At 55.0% G+C, this 26,687-nt stretch overlaps 1 protein-coding gene across 2 annotated transcripts in view; it reads left to right on the top strand.

The window, feature by feature from the left end:
* The window catches only part of LOC140406316 (autophagy-related protein 2 homolog B-like), a 226,651-nt gene that overhangs the window by 180,697 nt on the left and 19,267 nt on the right, over positions 1–26,687 (top strand). For both annotated transcript variants that reach the window (XM_072494440.1, XM_072494434.1), the window contains exon 38: positions 20,531–20,613. In XM_072494440.1, coding sequence (XP_072350541.1) covers positions 20,531–20,613 — 83 coding nt within the window. The remainder of the gene's footprint in view (positions 1–20,530; positions 20,614–26,687) is intronic.

Genomic DNA, 26,687 nt, shown 5'->3' with positions numbered 1-26,687 from the left:
ACATAGCCATCCCCACCCCAATGGAAACAGAACCCAGAGCCATCCCCACCACAACGGAAACAGAACCCAGAGCCTTCCCCACCCTAACAGCAAACAGAACCCAGAGCCATCCCCACCCCAACGGAAACAGAACCCAGAGCCATCCCCACCCCAACGGAAACAGAACCCAGAGCCAACCCCAGCCCAACAGCAAACAGAACCCAGAGCCATCCCCACCCGAACGGAAACAGAATCCAGAGCCATCCCCACCCAAACGGAAACAGAACCCAGAGCCACCCCCATCCCAAGGGAAACAGAACCCAGAGCCAACCCCACCCCAACGGAAACAGAACCCAGAGCCATCCCCACCCCAACGGAAACAGAACCCAGAGCCATCCCCACCCCAACAGCAAACAGAACCCAGAGCCATCCCCACCACAACAGCAAACAGAACCCAGAGCCTTCCCCACCCCAACACAAACAGACCCAGAGCCTTCCCCACCCCAACGGAAACAGAACCCAGAGCCATCCCCACCCCAACGGAAACAGAACCCAGAGCCATCCCCACCCCAACGGAAACAGAACCCAGAGCCATCCCCACACCAACGGAAACAACCCAGAGCCATCCCCACCCTAACAGAAATAGAACCCAGAGCCATCCCCACCCCAACAGAAACAGATCCCAGAGCCTTCCCCACCCCAATAGCAAACAGAACCCAGAGCCATCCCCACCCTAACGGAAGCAGAACCCAGAGCCTTCCCCACCCCAACGGAAACAGAACCCAGAGCCTTCCCCACCCAAACACAAACAGAACCCAGAGCCTTCCCCACCCCAACACAAACAGAACCCAGAGCCATCCCTACCCTAACGGAAACAGAACCCAGAGCCATCCCCACCCCAACGGAAACAGAACCCAGAGCCTTCCCCACCCCAATGGAAACAGAACCCAGAGCCATCCCCACCCCAACACAAACAGAACCCAGAGCCATCCCCGCCCCAACACAAACAGAACCCAGAGCCATCCCCACCCCAACGGAAACAGAACCCAGAGCCTTCCCCACCCCAACGGAAACAGAACCCAGAGCCATCCCCACCCCAACGGAACAGAACCCAGAGCCTTCCCCACCCCAACGCAAACAGAACCCAGAGCCATCCCCACCCCAACGGAAACAGAACCCAGAGCCTTCCCCACACCAACACAAACAGAACCCAGAGCCATCCCCACCCCAACAGCAAACAGAACCCAGAGCCATCCCCACCACAACAGCAAACAGAACCCAGAGCCTTCCCCACCCCAACACAAACAGAACCCAGACCCTTCCCCACCCCAACGGAAACATAACCCAGAGCCTTCCCTACCCCAACACAATCAGACCCAGAGCCTTCCCCACCCCAACGGAAACAGAACCCAGAGCCATCCCCACCCCAACAGAAACAGAACCCAGAGCCATCCCCACACCAACGGAAACAACCCAGAGCCATCCCCACCCTAACAGAAATAGAACCCAGAGCCTTCCCCACCCCAACAGCAAACAGAAACCAGAGCCTTCCACACGCCAACAGCAAACAGAACCCAGAGCCTTCCCCACCCCAACGGAAACAGAACCCAGAGCCATCCCCACCCCAACACAAACAGAACCCAGAGCCTTCCCCACCCCAACAGCAAACAGAAACCAGCGCCTTCCACACGCCAACAGCAAACAGAACCCAGAGCCTTCCCCACCCCAACGGAAACAGAACCCAGAGCCATCCCCACCCCAACTGAAACAGAACCCAGAGCCACCCCCATCCCAACGGAAACAGAACCCAGAGCCTTCCCCACCCCAACGGAAACCGAACCCAGAGCCAATCCCGCCCCAACGGAAACAGAACCCAGAGCCATCCCCAGCCCAACGGAAACAGAACCCAGAGCCTTCCCCACCCCAACGGAAACAGAACCTAGTGCCTTCCCCACCCCAACGGAAACAGAACCCAGAGCCATCCCCATCCCAATAGCAAACCAAACCCAGAGCCATCTCCAACCCAATAGCAAACAGAACCCAGAGCCATCCCCACCCTAATGGAAACAGAACCCAGAGCCATCCCCACCCCAACGGAAACAGAACCCAGAGCCTTCCCCACCCTAACAGCAAACAGAACCCAGAGCCTTCCCCACCCCAACGGAAACCGAACCCAGAACCTTCCCACCCCAACGGAAACAGAACCCAGAGCCATCCCCACCCCAACACAAACAGAACCCAGAGCCTTCCTCACCCTAACACAAACAGAACACAGAGCCATCCCCACCCCAACGGAAACAGAATCCAGAGCCATCCCCACCCAACAGCAAACAGAACCCAGAGCCATCCCCACCCTAACGGAAACAGAACCCAGAGCAATCCCCACCCTAACGGAAACCGAACCCAGAGCCATCCCCAGCCCAACAGCAAACAGAACCCAGAGCCATCCCCACCCCAACAGCAAACAGAACCCAGAGCCATCCCAACCCTAACGGAAACAGAACCCAGAGCAATCCCCACCCCAACTGCAAACAGAACCCAGAGCCATCCCCACCCTAACGGAAACAGAACCCAGAGCCTTCCCCACCTTAACGGAAACAGAACCCACAGCCTTCCCCACCCTAACGGAAACAGAACCCAGAGCCTTCCCCACCCTAACGGCAAACAGAACCCAGAGCCATCCCCACCCCAACGGAAACAGAACCCAGAGCCATCCCCACCACAACGGAAACAGAACCCAGAGCCTTCCCCACCCTAACAGCAAACAGAACCCAGAGCCATCCCCACCCCAACGGAAACAGAACCCAGAGCCATCCCCACCCCAACACAAACAGAACCCAGAGCCTTCCCCACCCCAACACAAACAGAACCCAGAGCCATCCCCACCACAACAGCAAACAGAACCCAGAGCCATCCCCACCCCAACACAAACAGAACCCAGAGCCTTCCCTACCCCAGCACAAACAGACCCAGAGCCATCCCCACCCCAACGGAAACAGAATCTACAGCCATCCCCACCCCAACATAAACAGAACCCAGAGCCATCCCCACCACAACGGAAACAGAACCCAGAGCCTTCCCCACCCTAACAGCAAACAGAACCCAGAGCCATCCCCACCCCAACGGAAACAGAACCCAGAGCCATCCCCACCCCAACGGAAACAGAACCCAGAGCCTTCCCCACCCCAACACAAACAGAACCCAGAGCCATCCCCACCCCAACAGCAAACAGAACCCAGAGCCATCCCCACCACAACAGCAAACAGAACCCAGAGCCATCCCCACCCCAACACAAACAGAACCCAGAGCCTTCCCCACCCCAACGGAAACAGAACCCAGAGCCATCCCCACCCCAACGGAAACAGAATCTACAGCCATCCCCACCCCAGCAGAAACAGAACCCAGAGCCATCCCCACCCCAACGGAAACAGAACCCAGAGCCATCCCCACCCCAACGGAAACAGAACCCAGAGCCTTCCCCACCCCAACACAAACAGAACCCAGAGCCATCCCCACCCCAACAGCAAACAGAACCCAGAGCCATCCCCACCACAACAGCAAACAGAACCCAGAGCCATCCCCACCCCAACACAAACAGAACCCAGAGCCTTCCCCACCCCAACGAAAACAGAACCCAGAGCCATCCCCACCCCAACGGAAACAGAATCTACAGCCATCCCCACCCCAACAGAAACAGAACCCAGAGCCATCCCCACCCCAACGGAAACAGAACCCAGAGCCTTCCCCACCCCAACACAAACAGAACCCAGAGCCATCCCCACCCCAACGGAAACAACCCAGAGCCATCCCCACCCTAACAGAAACAGAACCCAGAGCCTTCCCCACCCCAACAGCAAACAGAACCCAGAGCCATCCCCACCTCAACAGCAAACAGAAACCAGAGCCTTCCACACGCCAACAGCAAACAGAACCCAGAGCCTTCCACACCCCAACGGAAACAGAACCCAGAGCCATCCCCACCCCAACGGAAACAGAACCCAGAGCCATCCCCATCCCAACGGAAACAGAACCCAGAGCCTTCCCCACCCTAACGGAAACTGAACCCAGAGCCATCCCCAGCCCAACGGAAACAGAACCCAGAGCCTTCCCCACCCCAACGGAAACAGAACCTAGAGCCTTCCCCACCCCAACGGAAACAGAACCCAGAGCCATCCCCACCCCAATAGCAAACAGAACCCAGAGCCATCCCCACCCTAACGGAAACAGAACCCAGAGCCATCCCCACCCCAACGGAAACAGAACCCAGAGACTTCCCCACCCTAACAGCAAACAGAACCCAGAGCCTTCCCCACCCCAACGGAAACAGAACCCAGAACCTTCCCCACCCCAACGGAAACAGAACCCAGAGCCATCCCCACCCCAACACAAACAGAACCCAGAGCCTTCCTCACCCTAACGGAAACAGAACCCAGAGCCATCCCCACCCCAACGGAAACAGAACCCAGAGCCTTCCCCACCCCAACACAAACCGAACCCAGAGCAATCCCCACCCCAACACAAACAGAACACAGAGCCATCCCCACCCCAACGGAAACAGAATCCAGAGCCATCCCCACCCCAACAGCAAACAGAACCCAGAGCCATCCCCACCCTAACGGAAACAGAACCCAGAGCAATCCCCACCCTAACGGAAACCGAACCCAGAGCCATCCCCAGCCCAACAGCAAACAGAACCCAGAGCCATCCCCACCCCAACAGCAAACAGAACCCAGAGCCATCCCCATCTAACGGAAACAGAACCCAGAGCCATCCCCACCCCAACTGCAAACAGAACCCAGAGCCATCCCACCCAAACGGAAACAGAACCCAGAGCCATCCCCACCCTAACGGAAACAGAACCCAGAGCCATCCCCACCCCAACGGAAACAGAACCCAGAGCCATCCCCACCCGAACGGAAACAGAACCCAGACCCATCCCCAGCCCAACAGCAAACAGAACCCAGAGCCATCCCCACCCCAACAGCAAACAGAACCCAGAGCCATCCTCACCCCAACGGAAACAGAACCCAGAGCCATCCCCACCCTAACAGCAAACAGATCCCAGAGCCTTCCCCACCCCAACGGAAACAGAACCCAGAGCTTTCCCCACCCCAACGGAAACCGAACCCAGACCCATTCCCACCCCAACGGAAACAGAACCCAGAACCCTCCCCACCCCAACGGAAATAGAACCCAGAGCCTTCCCCACCCCAACGGAAACAGAACCCAGTGCCTTCCCCACCCCAATAGCAAACAGAACCCAGAGCCATCCCCACCCTAACGGAAACAGAACCCAGATCCATCCCCACCCCAACGGAAATAGAACCCAGAGCCATCCCCACCCCAACGGAAACAGAACCCAGAGCCTTCCACACCCCAACGGAAACAGAACCCAGAACCATCCCCACCCTAACGGAAACAGAACCCAGAGCCATCCCCATCCCAACGGAAACAGAACCCAGAGCACGCCCCAGCCCAACGGAAACTGAACCCAGAGCCATCCCCACCCCAACGGAAACAGATCCCAGAGCCTTCCCCACCCCAATAGCAAACAGAACCCAGAGCCATCCCCACCCTAACGGAAGCAGAACCCAGAACCTTCCCCACCCCAACGGAAACAGAACCCATAGCCTTCCCCACCCAAACACACAGAACCCAGAGCCTTCCCCACCCCAACACAAACAGAACCCAGAGCCATCCCTACCCTAACGGAAACAGAACCCAGAGCCTTCCCCACCCCAATGGAAACAGAACCCAGAGCCATCCCCACCCCAACACAAACAGAACCCAGAGCCATCCCCGCCCCAACACAAACAGAACCCAGAGCCATCCCCACCCCAACGGAAACAGAACCCAGAGCCTTCCCCACCCCAACGGAAACAAAACCCAGAGCCATCCCCACCCCAACGGAAACAGAACACAGAGCCATCCCCACCCCAACGGAAACAGAACCCAGAGCCTTCCCCACCCCAACGGAAACAGAACCCAGAGCCATCCCCACCCCAACGGAACAGAACCCAGAGCCATCCCCACCCCAACGGAAACAGATCCCAGAGCCTTCCCCACCCCAATAGCAAACAGAACCCAGAGCCATCCCCACCCCAACGGAACAGAACCCAGAGCCATCCCCACCCTAATGGAAACAGAACCCAGAGCCATCCCCATCTAACGGAAACAGAACCCAGAGCCATCCCCACCCCAACTGCAAACAGAACCCAGAGCCATCCCACCCAAACGGAAACAGAACCCAGAGCCATCCCCACCCTAACGGAAACAGAACCCAGAGCCATCCCCACCCCAACGGAAACAGAACCCAGAGCCATCCCCACCCGAACGGAAACAGAACCCAGACCCATCCCCAGCCCAACAGCAAACAGAACCCAGAGCCATCCCCACCCCAACAGCAAACAGAACCCAGAGCCATCCTCACCCCAACGGAAACAGAACCCAGAGCCATCCCCACCCTAACAGCAAACAGATCCCAGAGCCTTCCCCACCCCAACGGAAACAGAACCCAGAGCTTTCCCCACCCCAACGGAAACCGAACCCAGACCCATTCCCACCCCAACGGAAACAGAACCCAGAGCCCTCCCCACCCCAACGGAAATAGAACCCAGAGCCTTCCCCACCCCAACGGAAACAGAACCCAGTGCCTTCCCCACCCCAATAGCAAACAGAACCCAGAGCCATCCCCACCCTAACGGAAACAGAACCCAGATCCATCCCCACCCCAACGGAAATAGAACCCAGAGCCATCCCCACCCCAACGGAAACAGAACCCAGAGCCTTCCACACCCCAACGGAAACAGAACCCAGAACCATCCCCACCCTAACGGAAACAGAACCCAGAGCCATCCCCATCCCAACGGAAACAGAACCCAGAGCACGCCCCAGCCCAACGGAAACTGAACCCAGAGCCATCCCCACCCCAACGGAAACAGATCCCAGAGCCTTCCCCACCCCAATAGCAAACAGAACCCAGAGCCATCCCCACCCTAACGGAAGCAGAACCCAGAACCTTCCCCACCCCAACGGAAACAGAACCCATAGCCTTCCCCACCCAAACACACAGAACCCAGAGCCTTCCCCACCCCAACACAAACAGAACCCAGAGCCATCCCTACCCTAACGGAAACAGAACCCAGAGCCTTCCCCACCCCAATGGAAACAGAACCCAGAGCCATCCCCACCCCAACACAAACAGAACCCAGAGCCATCCCCGCCCCAACACAAACAGAACCCAGAGCCATCCCCACCCCAACGGAAACAGAACCCAGAGCCTTCCCCACCCCAACAGAAACAAAACCCAGAGCCATCCCCACCCCAACGGAAACAGAACACAGAGCCATCCCCACCCCAACGGAAACAGAACCCAGAGCCTTCCCCACCCCAACGGAAACAGAACCCAGAGCCATCCCCACCCCAACGGAACAGAACCCAGAGCCATCCCCACCCCAACGGAAACAGATCCCAGAGCCTTCCCCACCCCAATAGCAAACAGAACCCAGAGCCATCCCCACCCCAACGGAACAGAACCCAGAGCCATCCCCACCCTAATGGAAACAGAACCCAGAGCCAACCCCACCACAAGAGCAAACAGAACCCAGAGCCTTCCCCACCCGAACACAAACAGAACCCAGAGCCTTCCCCACCCCAACGGAAACAGAACCCAGAGCCATCCCCACCCTAACAGCAAACAGAACCCAGAGCCTTCCCCACCCCAACACAAACAGAACCCAGAGCCATCCCCACCCCAACGGAAACAAAACCCAGAGCCTTCCCCACCCCAACACAAACAGAACCCAGAGCCATCCCCACCCCAACACAAACAGAACCCAGAGCCTTCCCCACCCCAACGGAAACAGAACCCAGAGCCATCCCCACCCCAACGGAAACAGAACCCAGAGCCACCCCCATCCCAACGGAAACAGAACCCAGAGCCTTCCCCACCCCAACGGAAACAGAACCCAGAGCCGTCCCCACCCCAACGGAAACAGAACCCAGAGCCATCCCCAGCCCAACGGAAACAGAACCCAGAGCCTTCCCCACCCCAACGGAAACAGAACCTAGAGCCTTCCCCACCCCAACGGAAACAGAACTCAGAGCCATCCCCACCCCAATAGCAAACCGAACCCAGAGCCATCTCCAACCAATAGCCAACAGAACCCAGAGCCATCCCCACCCTAACGGAAACAGAACCCAGAGCCATCCCCACCCCAACGGAAACAGAACCCAGAGCCTTCCCCACCCTAACAGCAAACAGAACCCAGAGCCTTCCCCACCCCAACGGAAACAGAACCCAGAACCTTCCCCACCCCAACGGAAACAGAACCCAGAGCCATCCCCACCCCAACACAAACAGAACCCAGAGCCTTCCTCACCCTAACGGAAACAGAACCCAGTGCCATCCCCACCCCAACCGAAACAGAACCCAGAGCCTTCCCCACCCCAACACAAACAGAACCCAGAGCCATCCCCACCCCAACTGCAAACAGAACCCAGAGCCATCACCACCCGAACGGAAACAGAACCCAGAGCCTTCCCCACCCTAACTGAAACAGAACCCAGAGCCTTCCCCACCCTAACGGAAACAGAACCCAGAGCCTTCCCCACCCTAACGGAAACAGAACCCAGAGCCATCCCCACCACAACGGAAACAGAACCCAGAGCCTTCCCCACCCTAACAGCAAACAGAACCCAGAGCCATCCCCTCCCCAACGGAAACAGAACCCAGAGCCATCCCCACCCCAACGGAAACAGAACCCAGAGCCATCCCCACCCCAACACAAACAGAACCCAGAGCCTTCCCCACCCCAACACAAACAGAACCCAGAGCCATCCCCACCACAACAGCAAACAGAACCCAGAGCCATCCCCACCCCAACACAAACAGAACCCAGAGCCTTCCCTACCCCAGCACAAACAGACCCAGAGCCATCCCCACCCCAACGGAAACAGAATCTACAGCCATCCCCACCCCAACAGAAACAGAACCCAGAGCCATCCCCACCACAACGGAAACAGAACCCAGAGCCTTCCCCACCCTAACAGCAAACAGAACCCAGAGCCATCCCCACCCCAACGGAAACAGAACCCAGAGCCATCCCCACCCCAACGGAAACAGAACCCAGAGCCTTCCCCACCCCAACACAAACAGAACCCAGAGCCATCCCCACCCCAACAGCAAACAGAACCCAGAGCCATCCCCACCACAACAGCAAACAGAACCCAGAGCCATCCCCACCCCAACACAAACAGAACCCAGAGCCTTCCCCACCCCAACGGGAACAGAACCCAGAGCCATCCCCACCCCAACGGAAACAGAATCTACAGCCATCCCCACCCCAGCAGAAACAGAACCCATAGCCATCCCAACCCCAACGGAAACAGAACCCAGAGCCTTCCCCACCCCAACACAAACAGAACCCAGAGCCATCCCCACCCCAACAGCAAACAGAACCCAGAGCCATCCCCACCACAACAGCAAACAGAACCCAGAGCCATCCCCACCCCAACACAAACAGAACCCAGAGCCTTCCCCACCCCAACGAAAACAGAACCCAGAGCCATCCCCACCCCAACGGAAACAGAATCTACAGCCATCCCCACCCCAACAGAAACAGAACCCAGAGCCATCCCCACCCCAACGGAAACAGAACCCAGAGCCTTCCCCACCCCAACACAAAGAGAACCCAGAGCCCTCCCCACCCCAACGGAAATAGAACCCAGAGCCTTCCCCACCCCAACGGAAACAGAACCCAGTGCCTTCCCCACCCCAATAGCAAACAGAACCCAGAGCCATCCCCACCCCAACGGAAACAGAACCCAGTGCCTTCCCCACCCCAACGGAAACAGAACCCAGAGCCTTCCACACCCCAACGGAAACAGAACCCAGAACCATCCCCACCCTAACGGAAACAGAACCCAGAGCCATCCCCATCCCAACGGAAACAGAACCCAGAGCACTCCCCAGCCCAACGGAAACAGAACCCAGAGCCATCCCCACCCCAACGGAAACAGATCCCAGAGCCTTCCCCACCCCAATAGCAACAGAACCCAGAGCCATCCCCACCCTAACGGAAGCAGAACCCAGAGCCTTCCCCACCCCAACGGAAACAGAACCCAGAGCCTTCCCCACCCAAACACAAACAGAACCCAGAGCCTTCCCCACCCCAACACAAACAGAACCCAGAGCCATCCCTACCCTAACGGAAACAGAACCCAGAGCCATCCCCACCCCAACGGAAACAGAACCCAGAGCCTTCCCCACCCCAATGGAAACAGAACCCAGAGCCATCCCCACCCCAACACAAACAGAACCCAGAACCATCCCCGCCCCAACACAAACAGAACCCAGAGCCATCCCCACCCCAACGGAAACAGAACCCAGAGCCTTCCCCACCCCAACGGAAACAAAACCCAGAGCCATCCCCACCCCAACGGAAACAGAACCCAGAGCCATCCCCACCCCAACGGAAACAGAACCCAGAGCCTTCCCCACCCCAACGGAAACAGAACCCAGAGCCATCCCCACCCCAACGGAACAGAACCCAGAGCCATCCCCACCCCAACGGAAACAGATCCCAGAGCCTTCCCCACCCCAATAGCAAACAGAACCCAGAGCCATCCCCACCCCAACGGAACAGAACCCAGAGCCATCCCCACCCTAATGGAAACAGAACCCAGAGCCATCCCCACCACAAGAGCAAACAGAACCCAGAGCCTTCCCCACCCGAACACAAACAGAACCCAGAGCCTTCCCCACCCCAACGGAAACAGAACCCAGAGCCTTCCCCACCCCAACGGAAACAGAACCCAGTGCCATCCCCACCCTAATGGAAACAGAACCCAGAGCCTTCCCCACCCCAATGGAAACAGAACCCAGAGCTATCCCCACCCCAACACAAACAGAACCCAGAGCCATCCCCGCCCCAACACAAACAGAACCCAGAGCCAACCCCACCCGAACGGAAACAGAACCCAGAGCCTTCCCCACCCCAACGGAATCAGAACCCAGAGCCATCCCCACCCTAACAGCAAACAGAACCCAGAGCCTTCCCCACCCCAACACAAACAGAACCCAGAGCCATCCCCACCCCAACGGAAACAGAACCCAGAGCCTTCCCCACCCCAACACAAACAGAACCCAGAGCCAGCCCCACCCCAACACAAACAGAACCCAGAGCTTTCCCCACCCCAACGGAAACAGAACCCAGAGCCATCCCCACCCCAACGGAAACAGAACCCAAAGCCACCCCCATCCCAACGGAAACAGAACCCAGAGCCTTCCCCACCCCAACGGAAACAGAACCCAGAGCCGTCCCCACCCCAACGGAAACAGAACCCAGAGCCATCCCCAGCCCAACGGAAACAGAACCCAGAGCCTTCCCCACCCCAACGGAAACAGAACCCAGAGCCTTCCCCACCCCAACGGAAACAGAACTCAGAGCCATCCCCACCCCAATAGCAAACCGAACCCAGAGCCATCTCCAACCCAATAGCAAACAGAACCCAGAGCCATCCCCACCCTAACGGAAACAGAACCCAGAGCCATCCCCACCCCAACGGAAACAGAACCCAGAGCCTTCCCCACCCTAACAGCAAACAGAACCCAGAGCCTTCCCCACCCCAACGGAAACAGAACCCAGAACCTTCCCCACCCCAACGGAAACAGAACCCAGAGCCATCCCCACCCCAACACAAACAGAACCCAGAGCCTTCCTCACCCTAACGGAAACAGAACCCAGTGCCATCCCCACCCCAACCGAAACAGAACCCAGAGCCTTCCCCACCCCAACACAAACAGAACCCAGAGCCATCCCCACCCCAACTGCAAACAGAACCCAGAGCCATCACCACCCTAACGGAAACAGAACCCAGAGCCTTCCCCACCCTAACTGAAACAGAACCCAGAGCCTTCCCCACCCTAACGGAAACAGAACCCAGAGCCTTCCCCACCCCAACGGAAACAGAACCCAGAGCCATCCCCACCACAACGGAAACAGAACCCAGAGCCTTCCCCACCCTAACAGCAAACAGAACCCAGAGCCATCCCCTCCCCAACGGAAACAGAACCCAGAGCCATCCCCACCCCAACAGCAAACAGAACCCAGAGCCATCCCCACCACAACAGCAAACGGAACCCAGAGCCATCCCCACCCCAACACAAACAGAACCCAGAGCCTTCCCGACCCCAGCACAAACACACCCAGAGCCATCCCCACCCCAACGGAAACAGAATCTACAGCCATCCCCACCCCAACAGAAACAGAACCCAGAGCCATCCCCACCACAACGGAAACAGAACCCTGAGCCTTCCCCACCCTAACAGCAAACAGAACCCAGAGCCATCCCCACCCCAACGGAAACAGAACCCACAGCCATCCCCACCCCAACGGAAACAGAACCCAGAGCCTTCCCCACCCCAACACAAACAGAACCCAGAGCCATCCCCACCCCAACAGCAAACAGAACCCAGAGCCATCCCCACCACAACAGCAAACAGAACCCAGAGCCATCCCCACCCCAACACAAACAGAACCCAGAGCCTTCCCCACCCCAACGGAAACAGAATCTACAGCCATCCCCACCCCAACAGAAACAGAACCCAGAGCCATCCCCACCCCAACACAAACAGAACCCAGAGCCTTCCCCAGCCCAACACAAACAGAACCCAGAGCCTTCCCCACCCCAACGGAAACAGAACCCAGAGCCATCCCCACCCCAACGGAATCAGAACCTAGAGCCTTCCCCACCCCAACGGAAACAGAACCCAGAGCCATCCCCACCCCAATAGCAAACAGAACCCAGAGCCATCCCCACTCTAACGGAAACAGAACCCAGAGCCATCCCCACCCCAACGGAAACAGAACCCAGAGCCTTCCCCACCCTAACAGCAAACAGAACCCAGAGCCTTCCCCACCCCAACGGAAACAGAACCCAGAACCTTCCCCACCCCAACGGAAACAGAACCCAGAGCCATCCCCACCCCAACACAAACAGAACTTAGAGCCTTCCTCACCCTAACGGAAACAGAACCCAGAGCCATCACCACCCCAACGGAAACAGAACCCAGAGCCTTCCCCACCCCAACACAAACAGAACCCAGAGCCTTCCTCACCCTAACGGAAACAGAACCCAGAACCTTCCCCACCCCAACGGAAACAGAACCCAGAACCTTCCCCACCCCAACGGAAACAGAACCCAGAGCCATCCCCACCCCAACACAAACAGAACCCAGAGCCTTCCTCACCCTAACGGAAACAGAACCCAGAGCCATCCCCACCCCAACGGAAACAGAACCCAGAGCCTTCCCCACCCCAACACAAACAGAACCCAGAGCAATCCCCACCCCAACACAAACAGACCACAGAGCCATCCCCACCCCAACGGAAACTGAATCCAGAGCCATCCCCACCCCAACAGCAAACAGAACCCAGAGCCATCCCCACCCTAACGGAAACAGAACCCAGAGCAATCCCCACCCTAACGGAAACCGAACCCAGAGCCATCCCCAGCCCAACAGCAAACAGAACCCAGAGCCATCCCCACCCCAACAGCAAACAGAACCCAGAGCCATCCCCACCCTAACGGAAACAGAACCCAGAGCCATCCCCACCCCAACTGCAAACAGAACCCAGAGCCATCCCCACCCTAACGGAAACAGAACCCAGAGCCATCCCCACCCTAACGGAAACAGAACCCAGAACCATCCCCACCCCAACGGAAACAGAACCCAGAGCCATCCCCACCGTAACGGAAACAGAACCCAGAGCCATCCCCAGCCCAACAGCAAACAGAACCCAGAGCCATCCCCACCCCAACAGCAAACAAAACCCAGAGCCATCCTCACCCCAACGGAAACAGAACCCAGAGCCATCCCCACCCTAACAGCAAACCGATCCCAGAGCCTTCCCCACCCCAACGGAAACCGAACCCAGACCCATCCCCACCCCAACGGAAACAGAACCCAGAGCCCTCCCCACCCCAACGGAAACAGAACCCAGAGCCTTCCCCACCCCAACGGAAACAGAACCCAGAGCCTTCCCCACCCCAATAGCAAACAGAACGCAGAGCCATCCCCACCCTAACGGAAACAGAACCCAGAGCCATCCCCACCCCAACGGAAATAGAACCCAGAGCCATCCCCACCCCAACGGAAACAGAACCCAGAGCCTTCCCCACCCCAACGGAAACAGAACCCAGAACCATCCCCACCCTAACGGAAACAGAACCCAGAGCCATCCCCATCCCAACGGAAACAGAACCCAGAGCCTTCCCCACCCCAACACAAACAGAACCCAGAGCCATCCCCACCCCAACGGAAACAGAACCCAGAGCCTTCCCCACCCCAACACCAACAGAACCCAGAGCCATCCCCACCCCAACAGCAAACAGAACCCAGAGCCTTCCCCACCCCAACGGAAACAGAACCCAGAGCCTTCCCCACCCCAACGGAAACAGAACCCAGAGCCTTCCCCACCCCAACAGAAACAGAACCCAGAGCCTACCCCACCCCAACGGAAACAGAACCCAGAGCCATCCCCACCCCAACAGAAACAGAACCCAGAGCCTTCCCCACCCCAACGGAAACAGAACCCAGAGCCTTCACAACCCCAACGGAAACAGAACCCAGAGCCTTCCCCACCCCAACGGAAACAGAACCCAGAGCCATCCCCACCCCAACGGAAACAGAACCCAGAGCCATCCCCACCCTAACGGAAACAGAACCCAGAGCCATCCCCACCCCAACGGAAACAGAACCCAGAGCCATCCCCACCCCAACGGAAACAGAACCCAGAGCCATCCCCACCCATTCGGAAACAGAACCCAGAGCCATCCCTACCCCAACGGAAACAGAACCCAGAGCCATCCCCACCCTAATGGAAACAGAACCCAGAGCCTTCCCCACCCCAACGGAAACAGAACCCAGAACCTTCCCCACCCCAACACAAACAGAACCCAGAGCCATCCCCACCCCAACAGCAAACAGAACCCAGAGCCATCCCCACCCCAATGGAAACAGAACCCAGAGCCATCCCTACCCCAACGGAAACAGAACCCAGAGCCATCCCCACCCTAACGGAAACAGAACCCAGAGCCATCCCCACCCTAACGGAAACAGAACCCAGAGCCATCCCCACCCGAACGGAAGCAGAACCCAGAGCCATCCCCACCTTAACGGAAACAGAAACCAGAGCCATCCCCACCCCAACGGAAACAGAACACAGAGCGTTCCCCACCCCAACAGCAAACAGAACCCAGAGCCTTCCCCACCCCAACAGCAAACAGAACCCAGAGCCATCCCCACCCTAACGGAAACAGAACCCAGAGCCATCCCCACCCTAACGGAAACAGAACCCAGAGCCATCCCCACCCTAACGGAAACAGAACCCAGAGCCATCCCCACCCCAACGGAAACAGAACCCAGAGCCATCCCTACCCCAACGGAAACAGAACCCAGAGCCATCCCCACCCCAACGGAAACAGAACCCAGAGCCATCCCTACCCCAACGGAAACAGAACCCAGAGCCATCCCCACCCTAACGGAAACAGAACCCAGAGCCATCCCCACCCTAACGGAAACAGAACCCAGAGCCTTCCCCACCCCAACAGCAAACAGAACCCAGAGCCTTCCCCACCCCAACACAAACAGATCCCAGAGCCTTCCCCACCCCAACGGAAACAGAACCCAGAGCCATCCCCACCCCAACACAAACAGATCCCAGAGCCTTCCCCACCCCAACGGAAACAGAACCCAGAGCCATCCCCACCCCAACGGAAACAGAACCCCTTGCCATCCCCACCCCAACGGAAACAGAACCCAGAGCCATCCCCACCCTAACGGAAACAGAACCCAGAGCCATCCCCACCCTAACGGAAACAGAACCCAGAGCCATCCCCACCCTAACGGAAACAGAACCCAGAGCCATCCCCACCCGAACGGAAACAGAACCCAGAGCCATCCCCAACCTAACGGAAACAGAAACCAGAGCCATCCCCACCCCAACGGAAACAGAACACAGAGCGTTCCCCACCCCAACAGCAAACAGAACCCAGAGCCTTCCCCACCCCAACAGCAAACAGAACCCAGAGCCATCCCCACCCTAACGGAAACAGAAACCAGAGCCATCCCCACCCCAACGGAAACAGAACACAGAGCGTTCCCCACCCCAACAGCAAACAGAACCCAGAGCCTTCCCCACCCCAACAGCAAACAGAACCCAGAGCCATCCCCACCCTAACGGAAACAGAACCCAGAGCCATCCCCACCCTAACGGAAACAGAACCCAGAGCCATCCCCACCCTAACGGAAACAGAACCCAGAGCCATCCCCACCCTAACGGAAACAGAACCCAGAGCCATCCCCACCCCAACGGAAACAGAACCCAGAGCCATCCCCACCCTAACGGAAACAGAACCCAGAGCCATCCCCACCCCAACGGAAACAGAACCCAGAGCCATCCCCACCCCAACGGAAACAGAACCCAGAGCCATCCCCACCCCAACGGAAACAGAACCCAGAGCCAACCGCTGCATCGGCCATCCTCTTTGTGTCAGCTGTTGGGCAAACGGTGTCAGCCATTAGAAAGAAAGAACTTGTATTTCTCTCCAGATCAGCCTTCATCTCATTGAATGTCAGAACAGGCTTAAGGAAATAAATGGCCTCCTACTGTTACTATCTTCCAACACAGCACCTTACATGGTCCCAGAATCTCCCAGCCATCTTTAAAATGTAGCCACTGTTTTGCTGCAGGAAATGTGACTGTCCATTCACATGGCAAGCACCCATAAGCAGCAGTGAGAAAAATAAGCCGATAATCTGTATTTGCTGATGTTTATCGAGGAATAAGTTTTGACTGCAGCACCGGGGAGAACTCTGTGCTCTTTGAAACACTGCCTACCTGGGAGAGCAGATAGGATTGCCTCTTGGATAGTGCAGCACTACCTCCACACTGCAGTGAAATGTCAGATGAGGTCCTGTGCTAAAGTTTTCAGAGTGGTGCTTCAACCCATGGCCTTCTGACTCAATGAGGGTGCCACTTACTGAGCCAAGAAAGGGGGTGAAGCGTGGCACCTATTTGATGCTGTGGGAAGGAATGAATTAGACCAAGGCCACCGAGACAGTGGTTTAGTGTCACTGGACTAGTGATCCAAAGGCCCAGGCTAAGCTTTGAGACACGGGTTCAAATTCCACTGTGGAAGCTGGAGGAAATTTAAACTCGATTCATTAATAAATCTGGAATTGAAAGATAGTTGCGATCATGAAGCTATTAACAATTGTCATAAAAACGCATTTGGTTCACATGTTCTTTCGAGAAGGAGACCTCTGCCCTACATCCTAACAAGGAGCAGGTGTAAACCATTCAGCCCCTCGAACCTCCAGCATTTAATAAGACCTGACAGTAGCCTCATCTGCAGCCCGCCCACACCATTGCTTACCAAGAAACAATTCAACTCTGCCTTAAAAATACTCAAAGACTCCAGCACCTTTTCAGGAAGAGTTCCAAAGTCTCCCGACCCTCTGAGAGAAAGAAATGGCTCCATCCCTTTTTTAAATGAGTGCCTCCATATTTTTAAATCATGATCCTCGTTCTAGATTCTCTCACAAGAGGAAACATCCTCTCCAATCCACCCTGTCAATACCCCTCAGGATATTATAAGTTTCAATCAAGCCGCCCCTTACTCTTCTAAACTCCAACGGATACAAGTTTAGTCTGTCGAAGCTTTCCTCATAAGACAACCCGCCAATACCAGGCATTAGTCTGCTAAATTTTCTCTGAACTGCTTCAAACGCATTGAGATCCTTCCTTAAATAAGGTGACCAACACTGGACACAATACACCCGATGTGTCACTAGCACCTGTACAACTGAAGCAAAACCGCCCTACTTTTGTATTCATGGAAACATACATAGAAAATAGAAGCAGGAGGCCCTTCGAGCCTGCTCCGCCATTCATTATGATCATGGCTGACCATCCAACGCAATACTTAGTCTGTCCTCGTATGACAGTCCCGCCATCCCAGGAATCAGCCTGGTAAACCTTTGCTGCGCTCCCTCCATAGCAAGAACATCCTTCCTCAGATAAGGTCACCAAAGCTGCCCCACAATACGCCAGGTGTGGCCTTACAAAGACCCTGTATAATTGCAGCAAGACATCCCTGCTCTTGTTTTCGAATCTTCTCGCAATGAAGGCCGGCAGACCATTTTTCATCTTCAGCACCTGCTGTACCTGCACGCTTACTTTTAGCGACTGATGCACTAGGACACTGAGATCTCGCTGTGTATCCACCTCTCAATTTACACCCATTCAAATAATCTGCCTTCCTATTTTTGCGACCAAAGTGGATAACCTCATATTTATCCACATTATACTACATTTGCCATGCATGTGCCCACTCACTCAGCCTGTCCAAATCCCGCTGAAGCATCTCCGCATCCTCCTCACAGCTCACCCTCCCACCCAACTTTGTATCATCTGCAAATTTGGAGAGAACACATTTAGTTCCCTTGTCCAAATCATTAATATATCATGTTAACAGTTGCGGTCCGAGCACAGATCAATCCCTGTACTTACCCCTCTAGTCACTGTATTCAATTCCCCTCGCAATAAACAAAAACATTCTATTAGCTTTCCTAATTACTTGCTGCACCAGCATACTAACCTGTTGTGATTCATGCACTAGGACACCCAGATCCCTCTGCATCTCAGAGCTCTGCAATCTCTCACCATTCAGACAATAAGCTTCTCTTTTATTCTTCTGCTAAATGGACAATTTCACATTTTCCCACATTATGCTCCATTTGCCAGATCTTTGCCCACTCGCTTAATCTATCTGTGTCGTTTTGTAGCTTCCTTATGTCCTCTTCATAATTTACTTTCAGACCTATCTTCGTGCCATCAGCAAATTTGACAACAATGTCGTCAATCCCTTCATCCAAGTCATTTTATGAATTGTAAACAGGCAAGGCCCCAGCACTGATTCCTGTGGCAAACCAATCGTTACATCTTGCCAAGCTGAAAAAGACCCATTTCTGCCTACTCTCTGCTTAGCCAGACAATCTTTTATCCGTTACCCCCAATAATATGAGCTTTGATTTTCCCCAATTACCTTTGATGTGGCCTTACCTAGATTTGCAGAAAGCTTTTGATACAGCACGTCCACTGGTTCCCCTTTTATCCACAGCACCGGTTCCTTCCTGAAAGAACTATGACTCCAGGCCCACAGCAGTGTGGTTGACTCAAAACTGCCCTCTGAAATGACCTTGCAAGCCACTCAGTTCAAGAGCATTTAGGGATGGGCTACAAATGCTGGCCCAGCACTTCCCATGAATGAATCGTAGAATGGTCAGATCACAGAAGGAGGCAATTAGGCCAGTTGTGTCCATGCAGGCTCTCTGTAAAAGAACAACGTAGTTACTTCTATTCTGCCTTTTGCCTGTAGCTCTGCAAACTATTTCTGGTAATTATCCAATTCCCTTTTGAAAACCATAATGGAAGCTGCCTCTATACGCTCTCAGGGGCTGGTTTAGCACACTGGGCTAAATCGCTGGCTTTTAAAGCAGACCAAGGCAGGCCAGCAGCACGGTTCAATTCCTGTACCAGCCTCCCCGAACAGGCGCCGGAATGTGGCAACTAGGGGCTTTTCACAGTAACTTCATTGAAACCTACTTGTGACAATAAGCGATTTTCATTCATTTTCAGACAGTCCATTCCAGACCCCCACCACACACTGCATTTAAGGAAAAGGTTTTCCTCCTGTCTCCTTTGGTTCTTTTGCTTATCACCATAAATCTGTGTTCCCTGGTTCAAGATTACTCCACGAAATGGAACAATTTCTATCCATCCACTCTGTCGAGATACCTCATGGTTATGACACCTTTGCAAATCTCTCTCGACCTTCTCTCTGGAGGACAGCCCTAACTTCTCCAATTTATTCCCATAGTTGAAGCCACTCTGGCCCATTCTTGTAATGCTTTTCCTGCAACCTCTCTAATGTCTTCACGTTCCTAAAGTGCAGTGCACAGAATTGGACACAATACACCAGTTAACTTCCTTGCTTTGTCTCTATTTATAAACCCAGGATCCTGTATGCTTTATTAACCTCTTTCTCAACCTATCCTATCATCGTCAACAATTTGTGCACATAGGTCCCTCTGCTCTGCACCCCGTTTAGAATTGTACCCTTGGGCAGCGCAGTGGTTAGTGCTGCTGCATCATGGCGCCGAGGTCCCGGCCATGGTTCGCTGTCCGTGTGGAGTTTGCACATCGAACTCGGCGTCGTGAGGCAGCACTGCTAACCACTGCGCCACCTTGCTGCCCCTATCGGGTGAGTTCTAACTGAATTCTCTACTTATTTAATTTAATCAAGCTGGAAGCTGATTTCTTGCTCAGCATGTCCTGATGGTTGAGGTAGAAGCATGTGAACTGTACCCACACTCACTGGGGAAAGCTTGTTCAAGGCAAAAAGCTTGTGAAGTAGTTTTGGGTTTGATGCAGTCTGATTACAAAGGCCACATAGCTCACATCTCCCTGTTTCTGTATTACAGGGCACCTTGGCAGGGATCCTCATTGGACTGGCCCAGTTGAACTGCTCTGAGTTGAAGTTGAAGAGATTGTGTTACAGACATGGGTAAGAATACAGTCAGTCCTCGGTTTGAATACCCTCTTCACCATTCTGAATTCACCAGGCTTTTTAAAAACCTGCCTACAGAATGTGGGCTTCGCTGGCGAGGCCAGCATTTATTGTCCATCTGTAAGTGTCCTTGAGAAGGTGGTGGTGCAGACTTCCGGGTGCGGCTATGCAGAGCTAGGTCGCATATTCGGTCGCTCCCACTTGAAACAGACTTTTGGGCTCTTTTACAGGACCCCCACGGCATTTGTTTGACATTTCCCGGTGTGGGAAGAAGACTGCAGCATTCCTCTGACAGTGTCCCCCAGGAATGTTATGTCTTTTGGTTACCAGACCCGGCAGAAACAGTAAAAGATTTGGCTTGAGCTGCAGGAATAGACAAAAGCCTCTTCCAGCATGCAGGCGGGGGAAGGGCAAGCTTAAAGCTGTAATCTGACTTGAAGGCCTCTATCAAAGGTGAATTCTAGCAGCAGAGGGAACAACTGTGAAAAGATCTACCAAGGCCATTGAGAAACAGGGACGAGGCTTCCGGTGGCGGCCATGGAGGAGTGGGTCGCGCGTTCGGCAGCTCCCGTCTGGAACCGACTCTCGGACCTTTTTCAGGAGTTTCCATAGACTTTTTGGGGCAGACTGGTGAAGCGAACACTGCCAAAAGGATTCCCTCTCGACTTCCGGTTGCGGCTATGCGGAGCTAAGCCGCACGATTCGGCAGCTCCCGCTACCACGGACTTTCGGGCTCGTTAGAGGAGCCCCAACGGAACTTTTTTTTTTTGACGCAACCCGTGGGGAAGGGAAGAGAGAGGTCCCCCTCCAACTTCTATGAAACGGGGACCAGAAGTGTAACGGCCAAAGGAGCGGCACTGGAGCAACGGGAGAAGCGAGGGAAAGAAAACAAAATGGCGGCGGCCAGGGACAAAGGGGAGCTGCAGGAGTTCATCAAGCGCTGCTTCGAGGAGCAGCGCGAGGAGATGCGCAAGGAGATGTTGGCACCTATGCTTTCGGCAATTGAAGGACTCGGGATCACCCAGAAGGCCCACGAAGCTAAGATCCAGGAGGTACAGAAAAGAGTCAGTCAGAACGAGGACGAGCTCGTGGGCTGGCGGTGAGAGTGGAGCAGAACGAGGCGCTACACAAGAGGTGGGCGGGATGACTCGAAGACCTGGAGAACAGGTCGAGGAGAAAGAATCTGCAAATCCTGGGTCTCCCTGAGGGAGTGGAGGGGGCTGATGCCGGGGAATACGTGAGCACGATGCTTGAGGCGATGATGGGCACGAAGGCCCCTTCGAGGCCACTGGAGTTGGACGGGGCACACCGGGTGCTGGCGAAGAAGCCCCAGGCAAATGAGCCACCAAGGGCGATGGTGGTGAGGTTCCACCGGTTCACGGACAGAGAGTGGGTCCTGAGATGGGCCAAGAAGGAGCGGAGCAGTAAGTGGGACAATGCAGAGATCCGAATATACCCGGACTGGAGCACGGAGGTTGCAAAGCGGAGAGCGGTTTCAACCGGGCCAAAGCGGCGTTGTACCGGAAACAAGTGAAATTCGGAATGCTGCAGCCAGCGCGACTATGGGTCACATATAAGGACCAACACTATTACTTCGAAACGCCTGAAGAGGCGTGGACCTTTGTACAAGCCGAAAAGTTGTACTCTAACTGAGGGTTTGTGAGGGTGGGGGGGATGTTTTGGGGTTCGATGTGTGATGGTTGTTGTACATAGGGGGTCAATCACGCGCAGGAAATGTTACATGGGCTGGGGGAGAGACAAGGCCGCGACAAGAGCTGCGCCAGAGGGGGCGGAGCGGGCTTTGGAAGGCGCGGGGTGTTTTCCCGTGCGCGGGAAGAAAGACGGGAAGGGGAACGAAGGAATGCATATGGATTGGGAGACTCCCACGCGGGGAGGTCAATGGGATGTCGGGGGAAGCCGGGGTCAGCAGGCGTCAGCTGACTTACGGGAGTGACATGGGGGGAGCAAAAAGCTAGACGGGTCTAGCGGGGGGGGGGGGGAGAGAGGGGAAGGGTTGCTGCTGCACTGGCCGAAAGGGAATGGGACACAAGAGGTGGTCGGGACGTGGGTCCCACCCTCTGGGGGTGAGGGAGGCGTGGACACGGGACTGGCCCAGAAAGGAGATGGCTAGTCGGCCGGGGGAGGAGGGGGGGGGGGTGGGGGGGGGGGGGGCGTTGAAGGCGGTGATCAGGGGAGAGCTAATCTCCATTAGGGCTCATAGGGAGAAGACAGAGGGTATGGGAAAGGTTAGTGGGGGAGATTTTGAGAGTGGGCAGGAGATACGCAGAGGCCCCGGAGGAAAGATTACTTGGGGAAAGACGACGGCTCCAGACTGAGTTTGACCTGTTGACCACAGGGAAGGCGGAGACACAGTGGAGGAAAGCGCAGGGGGCGACCTAAGAGTGTGGGGAAAAGGCTAGTCGGATGCTGGCACACCAGCTCCGTAAGAGGATGGCAGCGAGGGAAATAGGGGGAGTCAAAGATGGAAGGGGAGCCACGGTTCGGAGTGCGACGAAAATAAACGAGGTATTTAAGGCCTTTTATGAAGAGCTGTACAGATCCCAGCCCCCAGCGGGGGAAGAGGGGATGAGACGATTCCTAGATCAGCTGAGATTCCCGAGGGTGGAGGAGCAAGAGGTGTCTGGTTTGGGGGCACCAATTGGGTTGGAGGAGCTGAGCAAGGGTTTGGGGAGCATGCAGGCGGGGAAGGCCCCGGGACCGGACGGATTCCCGGTGGAGTTCTACAGGAAGTACGCAGACCTGTTCGCCCCGCTACTGGTGAGGACCTTTAATGAGGCAAGAGAGGAGGGGACCCTGTCGGAAGCGACAATTTCTTTGATCCTAAAGCGGGACAAGGACCCACTGCAATGTGGATCGTACAGGCTGAACTCGCTCCTCAATGTGGATGCAAAGTTGCTGGCAAAAGTGCTGGCCACGTGGATCAAGGACTATGTCCCGGGGGTAATCCACGAGGACCAGACGGGATTTGTAAAGGGCAGGCAACTAAACAGCAATGTGCGGCGGCTCTTAAACGTGATAATGATGCCATCGGAGGAGGGAGAGGCGGAGATAGTGGCAGCTATGGACGCGGAGAAGGCCTTTGACCGAGTAGAGTGGGAGTACCTCTGGGAGGTGCTGCGTAGGTTTGGGTTCGGGGTAGGGTTTATCAATTGGGTTAAGCTCCTTTACAGAGCCCCGATGGCGAGTGTAGTGACGAACCGGCGGAGGTCTGAGTACTTTCGACTGTACCGAGGGACGAGGCAGTGGTGCCCCCTGTCCCCCTGTTGTTCGCATTGGCGATCAAACCATTGGCCATGTCATTGAGGGAGTCTAATAAATGGAGGGGGGTGGTCCGAGGGGGAGAAGAGCATCGGGTGTCGCTATATGCGGATGACCTGTTGCTGTACCTGGCGGATCCAATGGAGGGGAAGGTGGAGGTCATGCAGACTCTAAGGGAGTTTGGGGAGTTTTCGGGCTATATGCTCAATGTAGGGAAGAGTGAGCTCTTTGTATTACAGGCGGGGGACCAAGAAAGAGGGATAGGGGACCTACCGCTGAGGAGGGCAGAGGGGAGCTTTCGGTATCTGGGGATCCAGATAGCCAGGAGTTGGGGGTCCCTACATGAACTGAATCTGACGAGGTTGGTGGAGCAAATGGAGGAGGATTTCAAAAGATGGGACATGTTTTTTTTATTAAATATTTTATTGACAATTTTTGGTCAACCAACACAGTACATTGTGCATCCTTTACACAATATTATAACAACACAAATAACAATGACCTATTTTATAAACAGAAAATTAATAAATAACAAAAATGAAAACTAATCCTAATTGGCAACTGCCTTATCACAAGTAACACTCTCCAAAAATATAATTTAACAGTCCAATATATAATTATCTGTAGCAACGACCTATACATATTATACCGTATATATTAACAACCCTGAGAGTCCTTCTGGTTCCTCCTCCCCCCCCCCCCCCCCCCCCCCCCCCCCCCCCGATCCTGGGCTGCTGCTGCTGCCTTCTTTTTTCCATTCCATCTATCTTTCTGCGAGGTATTCGACGAACGGTTGCCACCGCCTGGTGAACCCTTGAGCCGACCCCTTAGAACGAACTTAATCCGCTCTAGCTTTATAAACCCCGCCATGTCATTTATCCAGGTCTCCACCCCCGGGGGCTTGGCTTCTTTCCACATTAGCAATATCCTGCGCCGGGCTACTAGGGACGCAAAGACCAAAACATCGGCCTCTCTCGCCTCCTGCACTCCCGGCTCTTGTGCAACCCCAAATATAGCCAACCCCCAGCTTGGTTCGACCCGGACCCCCACTACTTTTGAAAGCACCTTTGTCACCCCCATCCAAAACCCCTGTAGTGCCGGGCATGACCAAAACATATGGGTATGATTCGCTGGGCTTCTCGAGCACCTCGCACACCTGTCCTCCACCCCAAAAAATTTACTGAGCCGTGCTCCAGTCATATGCGCCCTGTGTAATACCTTAAACTGAATCAGGCTTAGCCTGGCACATGAGGACGACGAGTTTACCCTGCTTAGGGCATCTGCCCACAGCCCCTCCTCGATCTCCTCCCCCAGCTCTTCTTCCCATTTCCCTTTTAGTTCATCTACCATAGTCTCCTCTTCGTCCCTCATTTCCCTATATATATCTGACACCTTACCATCCCCCACCCATGTCTTTGAGATCACTCTGTCCTGCACCTCTTGTGTCGGGAGCTGCGGGAATTCCCTCACCTGTTGCCTCGCAAAAGCCCTCAGTTGCATATACCTGAATGCATTCCCTTGGGGCAACCCATATTTCTCGGTCAGCGCTCCCAGACTCGTGAACTTCCCATCCACAAACAGATCTTTCAGTTGCGTTATTCCTGCTCTTTGCCACATTCCATTTCCCCCATCCATTCCCCCCGGGGCAAACCTATGGTTGTTTCTTATCGGGGATATGGAGGGATGCTTTTCTAATTGGAGGGCTGTGACCAGTGGTGTTCCACAGGGATCAGTGCTGGGACCTTTGCTCTTTGTAGTATATATAAATGATTTGGAGGAAAATGTAACTGGTCTGATTAGTAAGTTTGCAGACGACACAAAGGTTGGTGGAATTGCGGATAGCGATGAGGACTGGCGGAGGATACAGCAGGATTTAGATTGTCTGGAGACTTGGGCGGAGAGATGGCAGATGGAGTTTAATCCGGACAAATGTGAGGTAATGCATTTTGGAAGGTCTAATGCTGTGAGGTAATGCATTTTGGAAGGTCTAATGCAGGTAGGGAATATACAGAGAATGGTAGAACCCTCAAGAGTATTGAAAGTCAAAGAGATCTAGGAGTACAGGTCCACAGGTCATTGAAAGGGGCAACACAGGTGGAGAAGGTAGTCAAGAAGGCATACGGCATGCTTGCCTTCATTGGCCGGGGCATTGAGTATAAGAATTGGCAAGTCATGTTGCAGCTGTATAGAACCTTAGTTAGGCCACACTTGGAGTATAGTGTTCAATTCTGGTCGCCACACTACCAGAAGGATGTGGAGGCTTTAGAGAGGGTGCAGAAGAGATTTACCAGAATGTTGCCTGGTATGGAGGGCATTAGCTATGAGGAGCGATTGAATAAACTCGGTTTGTTCTCACTGGAATGAAGGAGGTTGAGGGGAGACCTGATCGAGGTATACAAAATTATGAGGGGCATAGACAGAGTGGATAGTCAGAGGCTTTTCCCCCAGGGTAGAGGGGTCAATTACTAGGGGGCATAGGTTTAAGGTGAGAGGGGCAAGGTTTAGAGTAGATGTACGAGGCAAGTTTTTTACGCAGAGGGTAGTGGGTGCCTGGAACTCGCTACCGGAGGAGGTAGTGGAAGCAGGGGACGATAGGGGACATTTAAGGGGCATCTTGACAAATATATGAATAGGATGGGAATAGAAGGATACGGACCCAGGAAGTGTAGAAGATTGTAGTTTAGTCGGGCAGCATGGTCGGCACGGGCTTGGAGGGCCGAAGGGCCCTGTTCCTGTGCTGTACATTTCTTTGTTCTTTGTTGACCCCCCCCAAGGCTCCAGTCTTTCTCCTA

Source organism: Scyliorhinus torazame, chromosome 2, assembly GCF_047496885.1.
Source record: "Scyliorhinus torazame isolate Kashiwa2021f chromosome 2, sScyTor2.1, whole genome shotgun sequence".
Classification (NCBI taxonomy): domain Eukaryota; kingdom Metazoa; phylum Chordata; class Chondrichthyes; order Carcharhiniformes; family Scyliorhinidae; genus Scyliorhinus; species Scyliorhinus torazame.
The sequence above is the reverse complement of the archived record's forward strand: the minus strand, read 5'-3'. Positions and strand labels throughout refer to the sequence as shown.